Source organism: Carcharhinus amblyrhynchos, chromosome 32, assembly GCF_965287045.1.
Source record: "Carcharhinus amblyrhynchos chromosome 32, sCarAmb.v2.hapA, whole genome shotgun sequence".
Taxonomy (NCBI): domain Eukaryota; kingdom Metazoa; phylum Chordata; class Chondrichthyes; order Carcharhiniformes; family Carcharhinidae; genus Carcharhinus; species Carcharhinus amblyrhynchos.
The window spans coordinates 8,694,764-8,711,875 of NC_137355.1; the positions used below are offsets into that span (position 1 = coordinate 8,694,764).

Sequence of the window (17,112 nt, forward strand, 5' to 3'; positions counted from 1 at the left end):
GTTGCCCGAGGAATAAGTGCTAGACATAGTATTGCACAAGAGACCCTTTTAAGGTGAATTGTTAAACATAAGAAATAGGAGCAGGAGTAGGCCATCTAGCCCTTCCAGCCTGCCCTGCCATTCAATAAGATCATGGCTGATCTGAAGTGGATCAGTTCCGCTTTCCCGCTCTCTCTCCATAACCCTTAATTCCCTTGTCTGTCAAAAACCTATCTACCCGTGACTTAAATATATTTAGCAAGGTAGCCTCCACCACTTCAACGGGCAGAGAATTCCAGAGATTCACCACCCTTTGAGTGAAGAAGTTCCTCCTCAACTCTGATCTAAACTGCACCCCCCCCATCTTGAGGCTGTGCCCTCTAGTCCTGCTATCCTTTCTAAGCGGGAAGAATCTCTCTACCTCTACCCTATCCATCCCCTTCATTATCTTATACGTTTCTATAAGATCCCCCCTCATCCTTCTAAACTCCAACGAGTACAGAGAATCTGCGACCTATTTGTGCATTCTCCCTGTGGTTGCGTGGGTTTCCTCCGGGCGCTCCGGTTTCCTCCCACACCCCAAAGATGTGCTCTTAGGCTAATCGGTTTCCACCAAATTGACACTATTTCTTCCCTGAATCTGACTGAGTAGGGTCCCATTCGTAGACATGCAGGGTAAAATAGGTGTAGGGTGATGCGGCGGCACGGGCTCGTTGGGCCGAAGGGCCTGTTTCCCGTGCTGGGTTGTTCTTTGTTCTTAACAATGTTTCATCAACATTTTGTGTTATTCTAGTGAGTGCTCAATGTGGAATGAACATCATTAACCAATTGAAATCTATACAATGTTGTATGTTATTGTACTTAAAAGAATACTAAAGAATACTAGACTAACTTAAAACATTACTCAGAAACAGGCATTGAAACCATCTGAAACCCATTCCTGTTTTTAAATCATTAAAGAAATGTTTTGTTAAAACAGGGTGGCTGGGAACCATACAGTATAAATACCAACATCTTGGGAGTGAGTAGGTATGGAATCTGAACTCTGTCAGACAGTGATGCTGACCCCAAACTGCAGAATTACTTGAGGGGAAAAATAAATCAGGCAGAGTTCTGCTTGGGAAGTATTTCATAGCTCTTTGACAAGGGGACTGATGGGGAAAGGTGTGCACAGATAAATTACATGATTCAACGTGACCAGAACAGGCACACAAATTATCAATTTTTATAACAGACTTCAGTATGATATCAGTAATACTAAATCTGCAACCTATTTCCCCAGCACAGAGTGAAGGATCATTGAATAGCCTTCTCAAAATTAGACAATGTTTTTTGCTGATATTCTGGCATTCAGTTTGTGCATATCTAATCAAAGTGTATAATGTTGGTTACTTACCTCAATAAAATATTGTCACAAAAAAGTTTCCTTCACTAACTTACTAATTTGAGCTGCACATACTTAACTTAGCTGTCTGCTTGCTGTTGAATACGGCACTGTTCAGAATGTGCTGAAGTATTAGTCCAGAATTGCATTAGTATTGAACTCCAAACAGCACTATAAAATGGTTCCCGACAAAGTATTGTTTAAACAGCTTCCTCATAAAGGACATGAATAAGATAATCTCGGGGAAAATACCAAACCGAAGACTACTATAGTTAGCAAACATGTAGACATACCTTAGGAGTTGTAATAACTGTGTTCACATAGATTCTGTGTGAATGTATAAAAATCAAAGGCTCTGGAATTCTCTCCCTAAATATCTTTGTCTTACAATTAGTAGCTTCTCCTTTAAGTTGCTCTTTAAAATCTATCTTTTTTTATTACCTGACATGGTAGTAGTTACATAACTCAGTGCCAAATTTTATTTGATAATGTGACTGAGAATCACTTTAGAGATGTTTTACTGCTTCAAAGGCACAACACAGATGCAAGCTGTGCTGTTTATCGTAAAATATATACCCAGGAATATTCAAGAATGGTAATCAAAAGTGATCGAGTACCTAATCTGTACATAATTCTGCATACCAGTGTGAGGCATAAGTGCGCACAGTCTGACAGGTCAGTGGTCAGAGATGACACATCATAATCAAGAGGAATATGATTTAATTTCCAAAATTTACACTTGTGGCAATTCTAAAGATGCCACTGGAAAAGATTTCCTCTGGTTGCATTTTGTTAGCATCCTAAACAGCAGAATATCTACTATGATTAAGAATTATTGACTTAAAACAGATTATTTTATCAGAAATGACAATCATAAATCTTTTTGCTGTTTCCTGTACTATTTCTGTATGGTGCCCATTTTATAATGTGGGAGACATTTGCCAGAATTTTACTGCTCCGCCTGCCTCAGGAATCAGAGTGGGCGGAAGTTGGACCATGGAAGGGTATGTTGACCTCAGGTGGGATTTTATGGTTTTGGGACGAATGAAATCAGTGAGACTGGAAAATCCCACCCATTTTCTTTTTTGCACATGAACACGGTGCAAAAATTGACATCGCAGATTCAAAGCAACAGTGATAGGTGTATCAATGCCACAGTGTCAACTTGTCCTTCTGGACCTGATTCCCAACCCGTAGCAGCCATTTGAGCTTATATGATGAGCATTCGTTTCCCTGAAAGTCACAGAAAAAAAGTTACATTGCAAAGATATTTGAGAGGTGGAAAGAGATGTCAGGTAGAGACAGTAAATTAATCTTCTTCTGTATGGAATCATAACAGTTAACACAGTGAAGTATTAAAACTGAAAATACTGTTTTATTGTGGAATTACTGACATTGAAGATCTAAACATTTGTTGATGGTGAACTGCATAAAAATACTGGTACTGTTATATGTTGTTTTACATGAGACGGTGTTTGACAGTTTGATTGTCTCGCTTTAGAGAATGTTATAAATCCTATGACCTGATTGGTTCCTGTTCATTAAGTCCTCAATGTGTATTTTATTATTCACAGAGGGATATTGCATCTAACTTTTAGAAGTAGTTGTTCTTAAAGCACCATTACAACACCCTCACTCAGGGTTGGAATGAGAACGCACACACACTCACACACATCCACACACACACGTACACACGAAAAATCTGGTATACAAAATTTTCCATGATAAAAAGTAGCATAGTTGCAGTATACACACACTTAATTTACATGAGTGAAAAATGCATAACTGAGATAAGCTACTGAACTAACTTTGGTTCTTTGTAAAGTAATGGAACAAACAATCTGGAAATACTTAAACTGAGTAATTGCATTTTTGGCTACCAAGTTTGTAAAATATTACAGTGCAGTCACAATCTAGGTTGACATGTTACTAGCACCAAGTACATGTATAAATGTTTGCTCTAGTGAAATGTAACTTGAAAAGTAAAACTTAAAAGATCAAAAATATGAAGTGTCTTTCGATGCAGATAATGATGTTATTGCTCTGCCAAAAACAATGGAAATTCTCAGCATCAGTGGTCCAACAAGTGGATTGGAAGGTCCATGTATGTAGTTTTCAAGATTCAACATATCATTATACAACATCTAAAGCTAGGCATACTGAAATAGCAGCGCTGCATTTATACAAAGCCTGAGTAAGTGGTTTAGAGCTATGGTATGCAACCCCGACTTTACTTTTCTAACATTAGATGTAAGCAGTGCTCAGTCATATTACAATTAATAAGAGATTGTATCCATGATATGTAGAATCTGTTTGGCAATAAAATGATCCATCTTTTGGCGGAAGCAGTGTGGCCTTCTCTTTCTGAATTAATGAAGTACAATCTGAATTTTCATTTGCAGGATTCCACCAAGCTCACCAGTGAGGTAGTCTTTATCATACTTATCTTCAAGACGGTCAAGTTCCTTCCTTTTAAAGAGGGGCATACTACTTATTTCTAATGAGTAGGTTCCAGGTACTGGCTTCTTCTTGGTCAGATGCAGATAGCTTATACCATCCTTTTGGTTAATTTTGAAGAGACCCTTTTCATTGCCAAGGTCAACCAAGTAACGTACATGATTTGTCAAGGTAGAAATCGCTGGAATAAACTGTAAGATGTGGTCTTTATTGCTGAGTTCAGAAATGTTAAAATTGAAGACAAGTTGATTTTCTGTGCTTAAACTGGCAAGGCTCATTGGCAAACTGTCTGTATTTTCCTCCTGAAAACAAAAGAATTGGGACACAAGTTGTTCAATGTGATAAATTATGCATCTGCAAACTACTTTAGAATTTACGGTATACTTCCAATGTGAACCATTTGTTCATTAAACAAGAATTGAACACCTGTGCATTGCCAGAATAAATTGACTGAATATCAGGGAAGATGTATTTCAGATGTTATTTGGGCACATGACATTAGCCACACAATTTGCAATCGCTGCAAATAAAAAATGCGTGCAATTCCCACATCACTAAATCATATGCCTGTAAATAAATTACGCCTCTAATGGCTATTAATTGTCATTTGTAGTACAGAACACGAGTATTGCTAAAAAAAGGGTTTGTTGAAGCATTTTGTCTTGTGTTCATTAGGACAATCTGCAATACCAATGCAAGGGAAACAACAAATTTATACAGCGCTGATTGATTGACAAGTCGACTGACTTGTAGAGCTGCAACCACAAAGATACACCAGTCAATGGTGCCTGACAGTTAACTGCCAAACATTGTTTGAAATTTTACTGATGAGTACAAAACAAAAATCTTCAACAAAATGTTTCTTTTTTCAGCATTACTATTCATGGTATTTTGATTCCTGTGTGTATATAAATTATAGAATCATAGAAACCCTACAGTGCAGAAAGAGGCCATTTGGCCCATTGAGTCTGCACCAACCACAATCCCACCCAAGCCCTATCCCATATCTCTACATATTTACCCACTAATCCCTCTAACCTATGCATCTCAGGATACTAAGGGGCAATTTTAGCATGGCCAATCAACCTAACCTGCCCATCTTTAGACTGTGGGAGGAAACTGAGCGCCCGGAGGAAACCCACCTAGACACGAGGAGAATGTGCAAACTCCACACAGTGACCCAAGCCAGGAATCGAACCCAGGTCCCTGGAGCTGTGAAGCAGCAGTGCTAACCACTATGCCGGCCCAAATAGAGAAGGATACTTTGTGCTCTAGGGATTTAGACTTTAAAATATTAATATTCGAATTTTAATTTAAAAATTCAAAGGAAAAATAATTCCTGTAATTATGTGAAGTACAGTACAAAAATATTGTGTACACAACATACAATTCCTAATAAAATATAAATTGAAGCACTAACTTTTATTGATAAAATATTCTAAAATACAACTGATTCTACTTCCAGCACTTCTCTTTTTCTTCGTGCAGCTATCATATTCTTCCAACTGATCTCCTTCAAATGGGAAGTTGGCAAATTGATATGTTCTGGCTGTTCTTTGACATTGGCATTACTGATATACTATGTCAGCTAAAGGAGGTGGTGTGAACATGTCTTTGATTACTTTGTGTTTTGAATGCCCAATGGTACAAATACTAACCTACTAGCCTAAGATTGGCGACATAGAAACCCTACCGTGCAGAAGGAGGCCATTTGGCCCATTGAGTCTGCACTGACCACAATCCCACCCAGGCCCTATTCCCGTAACCACACATATTTACCCTGCTAATCCCCTGACACTAAGGATCAATTCAGCATGGCCAATTCACCCAACCTGTGTTTGGACTGTGGGAGGAAACCCATGCAGACACGGAGAGAATGTGCAAACTCCACACAGTGACCTGAGGCTGCAATTGAACCCGGGTCCATGGCACTGTGAGCCAGCAGTGGTAACCACTATGCCACCATGCCACCGGCAGGTGGATTAAAATGAAAAGTGCTTTCTAAAATTAGTTTAAACCTTAATTTACTCCATTACATAAATAGACTTTGAATGAATGTCAATATTATGCTACCATTATTCTAAAATGTGGGCCCTGTTTTTCAGTCAGCAGCAAGGCACACGACTAATTATGATTTAAACTGGCCTTGCCTTTCTCAGTGGAGCTGCTCCAGTTGTAGGGCGAGTCCTTGTCAGAGAAAGCCACGAGGGCTAATGGTGAAATGCTGAGGCCGTGCCCCTTTTATGTCAGCAGTGGAAAGAATATCCTCTGAGGTCCAGCATTTTAAAAAAGATTTTGTAAATTTTAACTATTTTTAATCTTGCAAAGTATTTTAATTGCTTTTATAAGTTTGCATAACTTTTAATGTACAGTAATGTAAATAAATATGGAAAAGTCTTGAAATGAATTTAAGAAGTATTTAAAATGAAATAAATGGTATAAATGACATTTTACAATATTGAATGTGCAGCCTCGTAAAACAAGTAACAATGTTTAACTTTCTTAAAACACTTTTGATTGCTTTTATGTTTTCATTTTGGACAGCTGCTGATTTTTGGGCTTTTCTGCTGCACGTATTTATTGCCCATCTCTGAGGATAAACCACATTTCTGTAGTCTGGAGTCACATGGAGGTAAGGAAGGGCAGATTTCCTTCTATAAAGGAAGGACATTAGTGAACCAGATGGGTTTTTCCAACAATCAACAATGGTTTCGTGGTCACAGTTAAACTTTTAATTACAAATTTTTATTGAATTCAAATTTCGGCATGGTGGGATTTGAACCTAATCCTCCAGAGCATTACCCTAGATCTCTGGATTGATAATCTAGCAACAATACCAATATGCCACCACCTCCCTCGAATAGTAGGACTTGTGTGTTCAAAACATTTATAAAATGGGGAGGCTTTTGGATTCATTCCAACTTTCATAATAAGGCTGAGTGCTCAAAACACAGTGGATGATAGATGGGAGTGATATTGATTGTTCTGCAAGTTTATTTAATTCCTTATACAATTTGTATAAGAAAAAGGCTTTCCCAATACATCTTCCAATGTCAATCACTTCCCTCTTTGGCCCCTGTGATTAAAAGTTCTAGATACTCTGGAGAAATTTCTGGGCAACATCAGAGGCCTCTAGCCCAATTCTCTGATTGCAGAATCAGTATGGGGGACATCCATGGAGGGGTCCAGGGCAACCTATCTCTGTCATTCAGAAGTTTAATGTTCCAGCGTAAGTATGTGCACTAATCGGGACTTCCCCTGCATCCTGGAGCTCAACAACAACAAATGTCTGAATGTTTGCCACTTGATATTTCTAAGAACCAGTGCTACCAAGTATGATATCCTGAAACATTCCCAATCTACAATTCAAGAGAAGGGAATTGTGTGCAAGATCAATTGAAGAGAAAATGCTCTTTGATACAATTTGATTGAAAGAGATTTTAAACTCTCACCAACTTTTACAGATGGACCATAGAAAGCATTTCTTCTGGTTGTATCACAATTTGGTATGGATCCTGCTCTATCCAAGGGTCATGAACAAAGCCCAATTCATCATGCAAACCAGCCTCATATCCATTGATTCTGTCTACGACCCACTACCTTGGGAAAGCAGTCTGCATAATCAAGGACCCCATGCATCCTGGACTTACTGTCTTCCACCTTCTTCCGTCAGGAAAAATGATACTGAAGTCTGAGGTCATGTACCAACTGACTCAAAGACAGCTTCTTCCCTGCTGCCATCAGACTTTTCAATAAACCTACCTCAAATTAAATTCTTCTTTCTTTACACCTTAGCTATAACTGTAATACCACATTCTGCACTCTTTCCTTCTCTGTGAACAGTATGTTTTGTTTGTACAGCACGCAAGAAACAATACTTTGCGCTGTATGCCAATACATGTGACAATAATAAATTAAAAAATTGCTGCATTCCATTCTTGGAAAATTAAAAGAAAATCAGTGAAAATCATAACCTGGCTCTGCTGCTTTTGTAAATAAAATTAAGTTGACTATAAGGTTACTTTTGTTGAAATGAATTAGGAATGCTTTGCTAATTTAACTAGAGACTGTGGAAACTACATCTTGTAACAAGAATGCATTCCACTAAGTGTAATTTGATTGTAGTTAAGCACTTTCAGTGACTTACATAATTGAAAGTAAATGTTTCTTAACCTGTATCACTCTCCCTGTAGCATTAGCAGCTAACATGAAGGGTAGGGTCGGTAGGATGACCTGCTAGATATCTGCTATGGAAGGTTTGAATTCTGGAAGCATAGACCAACAAACATTTATTGATTCTGCGTTTTCCTTTTTCTCTATGTAAATACTCCCATTACTCCCAAATGAACATGGCAAAGATTTAAATTGAGCATGAGAATTAGGGATTGTGGGCTAAATCCACACTACAATATTCCGAGCTATCAAACGTTAATAAGTTGAGTCAGTGTGGCAATGTTCATGATGCCACAGAAAGATTGAAGTGATCACCTTCAAATGTCCTAAAAACTAACTTCTAAAGAGTGCTCTCTTCTGATATATAATGGCAACCTCTGCTAACCAACATAAAAGTAAGCAGCATTTACCTCTGCATCATTCGAAATCATAGCTTCTTTCTCATCCGTTGTTCTTCGTGTTCTTCCTTTTGGGTGGCCATTAATTTTGCAATCGTAACACACCTCGGGTGATAGACTGTTGTCCTCTGTGTCGCCTCCTATTGGAAACATCTGGCCTCTACTGAATCCGACTCCAGAGACACAGTGCCTAATGCAAAAATGTTAAATACAAAGCAATTTATACACTATAGTAAACTATGGTGGTATGGAATAGATTCTAATCTTCACCACCCAGGTGGTAATTAGAAAGGGTGGGCTGAGTGCCCACCTTGTGTTGAAATCAATGCACTGAAAATCAGGTAGGTTATGTTTTTTTTCTGATTACTTTTCAGATGATGAAGACCAAAATGCACCCCATGGAAACCACAATTATACTCACATTTATAAATTTACATTTAAACAAATCCAGATTCATGACGTACATGCTTTTTTACCAAATGCAATTGGACACTGCACCCAAATTGAGAGTATAATTTGGTATTAGAAATTTGTAATTAACTGCCAAGCAATTACCATCGAAGGTGTAGCTAATATGTCTATCTAAAAAAAAAACTATTGCTTTGAGTTACATTAAGAAAATAATAAGGAAGTTGGTGAAGGAGTTAATTTTAAATTGCAATAATTTTATAATATCTGCTTTTACCCTTGGCCAACTCGATAGTATCCAGGTGGACAGCCACATAAGTAACCTCCATCAGTGTTTGAACAGCCATAGTTACAAGGATTTTTGGAAGATGAACACTCATTTACGTCATGACAAGACCCAGAAAGCTGTTCAAAGGAGAAGCCCGTTGGACAAAGACACTTGTAGCTTCCCAGGGTATTGTGGCATGAAGCTCCTCCACAAACCTGAGAATTCATGCATTCATTTTCATCTGTTGGACAAGAAAGTATTGAAATAATTATTTAAACAACTTGAGGATTCAGCTTTAGACATTTTTAAAATTTGATTTTTCTTGTTTCTAATACCAACTTGTCATCATATACATTAGGAAAATAATAAAACACTCAACACAAAAATAAATATTTATTACTAATAATTTGCCTATGATGCTATTTTCATCAACCACTGACTTATTTTCATCAACTAACAAATGCACAAAAACATTCGAATCATTCAAAAGGATCTTTCCGGAATTGAAGTACTGATAGACCATAAGAACATAAGAAATAGGAGCAGGAGTAGGCCATCTAGCCCTTCCAGCCTGCCCTGCCATTCAATAAGATCATGGCTGATCTGAAGTGGATCAGTTCCACTTTCCCGCTTTCTCCCCATAACCTTTAATATTCCCCTGTCTATCAGAAACCTATCTACTCGTGACTTAAATATATTCAACGAGGTAGCCTCCACACTCCAATGGGCAAAGAATTCCAGAGACTCACCACCCTTTGAGTGAAGAAGTTCCTCCTCAACTCCAATCTAAACAGCACCCCCCTTATCTTGAGGCTGTGCCCTCTAGTCCTGCTATCCTTCTAAGCGGGAAGAATCTCTCTACCTCTACCCTATCTATCCCCTTCGTTATCTTATACGTCTCTATAAGATCCCCCCCTCAGCCTTCCAAACTCCAATGAGTACAGACCCAGTCTATTTAGTCTCTCTTCATAGGCTAACCCTCTCATCTCCGGTATCAGCCTAGTGAACCTTCTCTGCACTCCCTTAAAGGCCAATATATCCTTCTGCAAGTGCGGCAACCAAAACTGCACACAGTACTCCAGCTGCGGCCTCACCAGTGCCCTGTACAGTTGCAGCAAGACCTCCCTACTTTTATATTCTATCCACTTTGCTATAAAGGCCAACATTCCATTTGCCTTCTTGATCACCTGCTGCACCTGCAGACTGGGTTTTTGCGACTCATGCACAAGGACTCCCAGGTCCCTCTGCACTGTAGCATGCTGCAGCTTTTTGCCTTTTAAATAATAATCCCTCCTACTATTATTTCTACCAAATAATAACCTCACACGTACTAATATTATAGTCTATCTGCCAGGTCCTCGCCCACTCGGTCAGCCTATCCAGATCTCTCTGCAGACTTTCCACACCCTCTACGCAATTTGCTTTTCCATTCATCTTCGTGTCATCAACAAATTTCGTCACCGTACACTCAGCCCCCTCCTCCAGATCATCTATATAAATGGTAAAAAGTTGAGGCCCCAGCACCGATCTCTGTGGCACTCCACTGGTCACCAACTGCCAACCGGAATAGCACCCATTGATACCAACTCTGCTTCCTATTAGACAGCCAATCCTCTATCCATGCTAACACCTTACCCCCAACTCTATGCACCCTAACCTTCTGTAGCAACCTTTAGTGACGCACCTTGTCAAATGCCTTTTGGAAATCTAAAAACACCACATCCATCGGTTCCCCTCTGTCTACCGCACTAGTCACATCCTCATAGAAATCCAATAAATTCGTCAAACACGACTTCCCCTTAACGAATCCGTGCTGCGCCTGCTCGATCAAACCATTCTTTTCTAGGTGCCTCGCTATTTCTTCTTTGATGACGGACTCCAGCACTTTTCCAACTACAGACGTTAAACTAACCGGCCTATAATTCCCTGCCTTTTGTCTGCTACCTTTTTTAAACAGCGGTGTAACATTAGCCGTTTTCCAATCTTCCAGCACTTCCCCGGAGTCCAGCGAATTTTGATAAATAATTACTAAGGCATCCACTATCACCTCTGCCATTTCTTTCAGAAATGCACAAATCCATGTGTTTAAATTCTCAGGCTGCACTCTTGATATTAAAAAAACTTTATTTACTTGGCACAACTTTTGGTCATTTTTGTCGATATTTAACATCCAATTTTGCTCTGCAAGTATCACAATGTATTTTCCCTGTGGAAGTAGGATAGGCAGTTCAAAAACATACTTCATGGGGCTACATAACACCCAGAGCTTGCAACTACAAATGAGCTACACATGCAGAAGATAGTCAATAGTGGCCTACAGTTGACTATCATTTTTATCTTTCTGCTGGGCATCAAGGCACATGCTAAATGGATGTTAATAATACTATGCCATGAGGGGTCAACACTGCATGTTGGATTCTAACGTATTGCAATGTTGGCCCCTCTCCAACACCCAAGTTAACTTGAAAACGAAAAGCAATGTAAGGCTGAAATTCCAACTCAAATTAATAAATGGAATTTATCCTTCAAAGCATTTCACTGATAATTTTCTGAGATATTAAATGGGGAACATTGCTAAAGCTTTTGGGGGAGCAATTTGACTTGGAAAGTGACATCTAATGGGAGATGTAAGATTGGCTGTACATTATGTGCAATGTCTGATATACACTTCCATTGATTGCAATGAATTTGAATATCAGGTGCCGCATGTAACAGACTGTCAATCCAATACTGGCTTTTGTGCCACATTCTGAAATGAACTTCACTGAGATGCACTGAAACTAAATTGGTTTGCCTTGCAAAGACTCACATATCTTGGCCTACTATTAACTATTCTTCCTCACTGAATTTCTTCCTTTGAAAACTGGACTATATACAAGTATTGAAGAGTCCAAGTTTCTACAATACCTCAGTATTCTGCATTATGAACATATTAAGAAGGTAATTTATTTGATCTTTGTGAAAAGTAATTGTAAAAACACAGCTATGGATTGTACCAACATTGAACATTTCAGACTAATGTTTGATAATTGGGTAACCATTATGATTCTGAACATCAAATGCAACTTATTGCAGTGCAAACATTGAAATCAGTAGCATTTTCTCCAAGCATTTGTATATGGCAATAATTTGATGTTCCACAGAATGCTTACAGTAAAAAGAAACACTTGAGATGTGGAGAAGTAATTTCAGTGTAAACAGCTCACCCTTACAAAGTAGTTAAGGCAACATTCTTAAATATACTTGTCTGACAAAAAAAAATTCTGCCTTGTCCAAATCCACTAGCATGTTGTATGAAATGTCCTGGGTAGAACAGGCAAACTCTACAACATCGCCCTTTCCCTCCAGCTCCACCCTACCAAGACCTATTAAAGTTTGGCATATTATTTTTTCAAACATGAAAAATGCAAGTACTGACAGTCTCCAGAGGAAGAAAATCATGAGACTTAAAAAGTGAAGCACACAACATAAATACTGAAATTCTCAGATGAACCAACAAGAGCGGCAGCCTGCTCATGCTCCCTGCCCTTTTAAAATTTTAGTGAGCAATCATTTTGCCAAATCAATTTTGTTTTATGGCCAGAATTATATGTGTATTCCTAAAATGCTGGAAGCACACATCAGGTCAATCATGGTTTTGAAGAAGTATCTCAAAATAAAACATAGTACAGTACAGTACAGTACAGGCCTTTCAGCCCTCAATATTATGCCGAGCTATGTCCAAACCCAAGATCAAGCTATCCTACTCCCGATAATTCTGGTGTGCTCCATGAGCCTATCCAATAACTGTTTGAAAGTTCCTAAAGTGTCCGACTCCACTATCACAGCAGGCAGTGTATTCCACACCCCAACTACTGTCTGAGTAAAGAATCTACCTCGGACATCCCTCCTATATCTTCCACCATGAACCTTATAGTTATGCCCCCTAGTAACAGCTACATTCACCTCAGGAAATGTTCACTCAAAACGTTAACTTGTATTATCTATCTGCTGATGTTAACTGATGTTTGTCTCCAGGCTTTTGTGATTTCCTGCATCTGCAGTCAGTATTTTGTATTTTTATGTTTGTGTATAATTCATTTTTCTTTTATTGGTTAATTTGCTTGTTTGCAATCATGTATTTTACTGAAAACACAGACATTTTGTTGAAGCTTTTCATCTTGCCATCAAGAAAAATGTAAGAATGCCAAATTTCAAATGATCACAACAATTTATACAACAGGAGAGGAGAGTGTTGACTAGCTGTCTAGTTGACTAATTGATTGAGGTGTTGCCATGGAGAAATCAACAAGGAACTATAGGCTCCCTAAGCTCCCAGGTAATATAAATAAGCACATGGGTTGAAAATATTCCTGTTGCAGAGTGCGGGTTCCTACTTACGAATATATGTTGTTTAAATATCAAGCATAAATTATCCACTTTATGGGCTTGACTGATTATTTTAAATTGGTTCTTTATGTAGCTACACTCAGGACTGTCCAGCAAATGCTGCCCAATCAAAGAATCACATCTAACAGTCAACATTTAGTTTTGGATTTTGCAAATGCAGGCTATGAGTATAGATTATACTTTGTCGATAGTAAACAACCAAAGGAACATGATCAGCCAATCACTGGAACATACAGCCTACACACCTGGCATCACACCAATACTGAAGTGATGTATTAACAGCATTGCTGAGCCAGTTTTGAAGCATTCAGTACCTGTTTTACTCTGCAACTTACCAATTTCTATAATCCACTGCAATTTTCATAAGGCATTTTGAAAAAGACTAGAAAAAGTTGCAAGATTGTCACTTCAGTGTTGACAATATTGCCAACAATTTAGAAAAGAATACAAGGATGGCCTAAAGGATACTTTACAACATGGGAATGCTCACTTAACCAAATTACACAAGATTTATGAGTAAGTACGAGAATGCAAGTAACCCCAAACACTGACATGGGCCTATTGGGCTGAATAGACTGTTTCTGTTCTTAAGTACTATGTAGTGCTCTTTGATAAAAGCAGATAGCTCTGAGAAAGACTATTGTGTTACCCTATTAACTGCCATAATAAGACTATATCGTTAGTAATTCAGCTGTTGGGTGTACTTTCTGGTGAAAATGTCCTCATGTTAGTGTCATAACCTGCCAGTGAAGAATGCAAGTCCTCTTTTATTCACTGACAAAGAGGTACTTGGGAAATAATTAGTACTGGTCTTAAGAAAGATCACCCGTTTGCTTTTTTTTGGCAGTAGAACAATGATCAGGTTATCAAATTTTAATTTAGTGACGTGTTTTTCCTGTTTTCATCACTCTCTTTGAGAATTATTTTCCCTCTTATTCATTCATCACTCAGGTTCAAACTCCAGCCTAATGGGTGAGTATACGGTGTGTTTGCAAGCTAAAATCAATGATTCTTCCTTACTGGCTAGCCAAGTACAGCATGAACTTTCTTTTGCTCTGATTGTGCAGATCATTGTATGAGTGTTCATACAGGTATCCGATTGTCCCAAGAATGGAGTTGGGAATGTTGACAAATAAATTAAAACTGATAAGAAATAGTTACATATTGTTAACAAAATTGTCATAAAGATTCTTTCCTGGAAACATTTATCTGCCTAACATAATTTGAACAGTGAGTTACTTGCCAACACATTGATTCCATTGATAGTGTTGTAGATAGCCATGTGGACAGCCGCATCGATATCCACCAACTAGGTTCTGACAGCCGTGTTGGCAACGATGGCTTCCTTCACATTCGTCAATATCTAACAAGTGATTAAAAATATACATAATTAACAACTATACTCCAGAGTTAATACACATGCTGAACAGGAATTTTTTAAAAATAGGATTGCAGTTTATTACAATTACTTCGATAGGTTTTATATGCACAACTTTTAAAAATCTTTTCCATCGCTACAAATCTCAAGTGGATACCCGGTTGAGTATTTATGAGCTAAGATTGCAAACAATAAAGTTCAGATTGGTCACCAAGATTCAGCTGTTATGTGGGTTATTTTGGCTGTACTTTTATGAGACCAGTATAATAAGATTTATTCCCATGTGATGTTAGTTGGAATCAGCTGTTGTAACTTCTCCTCGATTCTGGCTAACGCAAAACAGCTTGTTCTGAAGATGGTATTTGACCCAGGCAAAACACAATATGCAGCCTGACAATGGTAGTCTTGGTAACAAACAACTAAATTAAACAAACTACTTACACTGATGAATGAAAACTGCTTAAGTAAAAACCTGCCTGACAGTACTACAATAAATTTAATCCTTGAGGTTTTTAATAGACATTTGCAAGTGCATTGTTGGTTTGACAGATAGGCATCCTGTACAGCATTCATACACTGCACAGTGGTGGGATTTAGTGGGAATTTCAAGTCCTTCAACAGCATTAATAAGGTTTGTAATTGCTGGGAAGAGCTGGCAAAAAGCAGATAATGCAACTGGCAGGAATAATTACAGGATTTAGTCCATGAATCCTATAAACTGCAATACCTGGTTACAATTTGAACTAATGTCGAAAGAAAAAAACTGCAGGCAAGATCAGAAGAAAAAATTAACGTGGAATTTACATTAATAAAAATTTGCATCTATTCCCATATAATCTGAAAGTGATTTAATAGCTTATATTTAAAACTTTAGTGATTTCATATTTGTTGCAACTAGAGCTAACTGTTAGTTGTGTTGGATAGTTATACAACTGCAAAACATTATTTTTTCATAATAAATATGGTTTATTATGTTGGCTTTGGACCTCAACCTTTATTTAATGACATTTTAGTACTTGGGAGTTTTGACAAAAGGCACAAAGTTGATTTCTATCCAGGGTATTTTTCTGGTTCGACTCAAACTTTACCTTCACAGCTATGGCCAGATGCATCCAGTGAAAATCCACGTTGGCATTCACATTGAAAGCTGCCCGGGGTATTCTGGCACACTCCTTTAGCTCCGCACACATTTGCTTCAGCAATACATTCATTGTTATCTGTAATAGAGCAATCAATGCACTTGGTCAGCCAGTGAAGACATGTATGTCGCTGTGACTTAAAGGAAAACTCCAGGTTTCAGGCATCTAATACTTGACACAAACCTGTACCTCATTCTTTAGTGACCAAATTGCTTAAATTACTTTAAGATTATAATTACCTTCAGAAGCATTAGATGTTAAAATGCTATGATTAATTTTGTCTGAACAGGCTCCTACATTTTGGCAAATATTGGTCGAAATCTTCTGGTCCACGGATCGTTGGAGACCAGATGAATAACCCAACACTTCGGGCCTTGCCTGACATGCTGAACTCCATGCAAACTGCCTGGAAAACTTGAATTTCTGATGGGCAATTACCTTTCTCTGTGAGACTCTCTGCAAATGTCTTTGACTCTGAATTAGAGTCAGAGATGTCCACAGTTCCATCACACTTAACTGGATAGTTACCACAGAAATGTAAGATAGAAAAATCATAGTCTAACTCTTGGATAACTATAGAGCTGACCTCCAGTATGAACAAAGCAGGAGTAGGTTATTCAACCCATTCATCCTGCTCTGTTATTCTATATGACCATAGCTGATCATCTATTTCAATGCCTTTTTCCCACACCATCCCCATATTCCTTTATGTCATTGATATCCACTATTTTATCACTCTCACTGATTTCCCCCAACATCCCCCTCCTCGACCACCTGACATTGTGATTCCTCTTCCAAACTGACCAGCTCTCGTATCTGATCTGACTACCCTTCATTACTATCCTATCCAACTGTCACCTCACATACTTGCCACTCTACCCATCTATCCATCCACCACATCATCCACGTGGCACCCTACACAGTTGTTCATTTACCTCACCCATTACCAACCTTATTCATTCACTCATTCGTCCACTCAGCCATTTACCCATTTATTTTCATCCATTTGACCATTCACTAACATTCACACTGGACATTTAAACTTTCCTTATGGCAGCTAGTGCCTTGTCTCCTCCTGATGCTACAGCACTGATACTGAGTTTTTCATGGATTGTATGCACTGCATTTCTAAAGGAGCC

At 38.4% G+C, this 17,112-nt stretch overlaps 1 protein-coding gene across 2 annotated transcripts in view; it reads right to left on the reverse strand.

The window, feature by feature from the left end:
* Positions 1-2,716: 2,716 nt before the first annotated feature.
* The window catches only part of LOC145360729 (fibrillin-1-like), a 407,592-nt gene continuing 393,196 nt past the window's right edge, over positions 2,717-17,112 (reverse strand). For both annotated transcript variants that reach the window (XM_080216108.1, XM_080216109.1), the window contains exons 61-65: positions 15,923-16,051; positions 14,700-14,819; positions 9,077-9,308; positions 8,404-8,581; positions 2,717-4,122 (exon numbers count right to left, since the gene is read on the reverse strand). In XM_080216108.1, the coding sequence (XP_080072234.1) occupies positions 3,733-4,122; positions 8,404-8,581; positions 9,077-9,308; positions 14,700-14,819; positions 15,923-16,051 (1,049 nt within the window). In that variant the 3' untranslated portion in view covers positions 2,717-3,732. The remainder of the gene's footprint in view (positions 4,123-8,403; positions 8,582-9,076; positions 9,309-14,699; positions 14,820-15,922; positions 16,052-17,112) is intronic.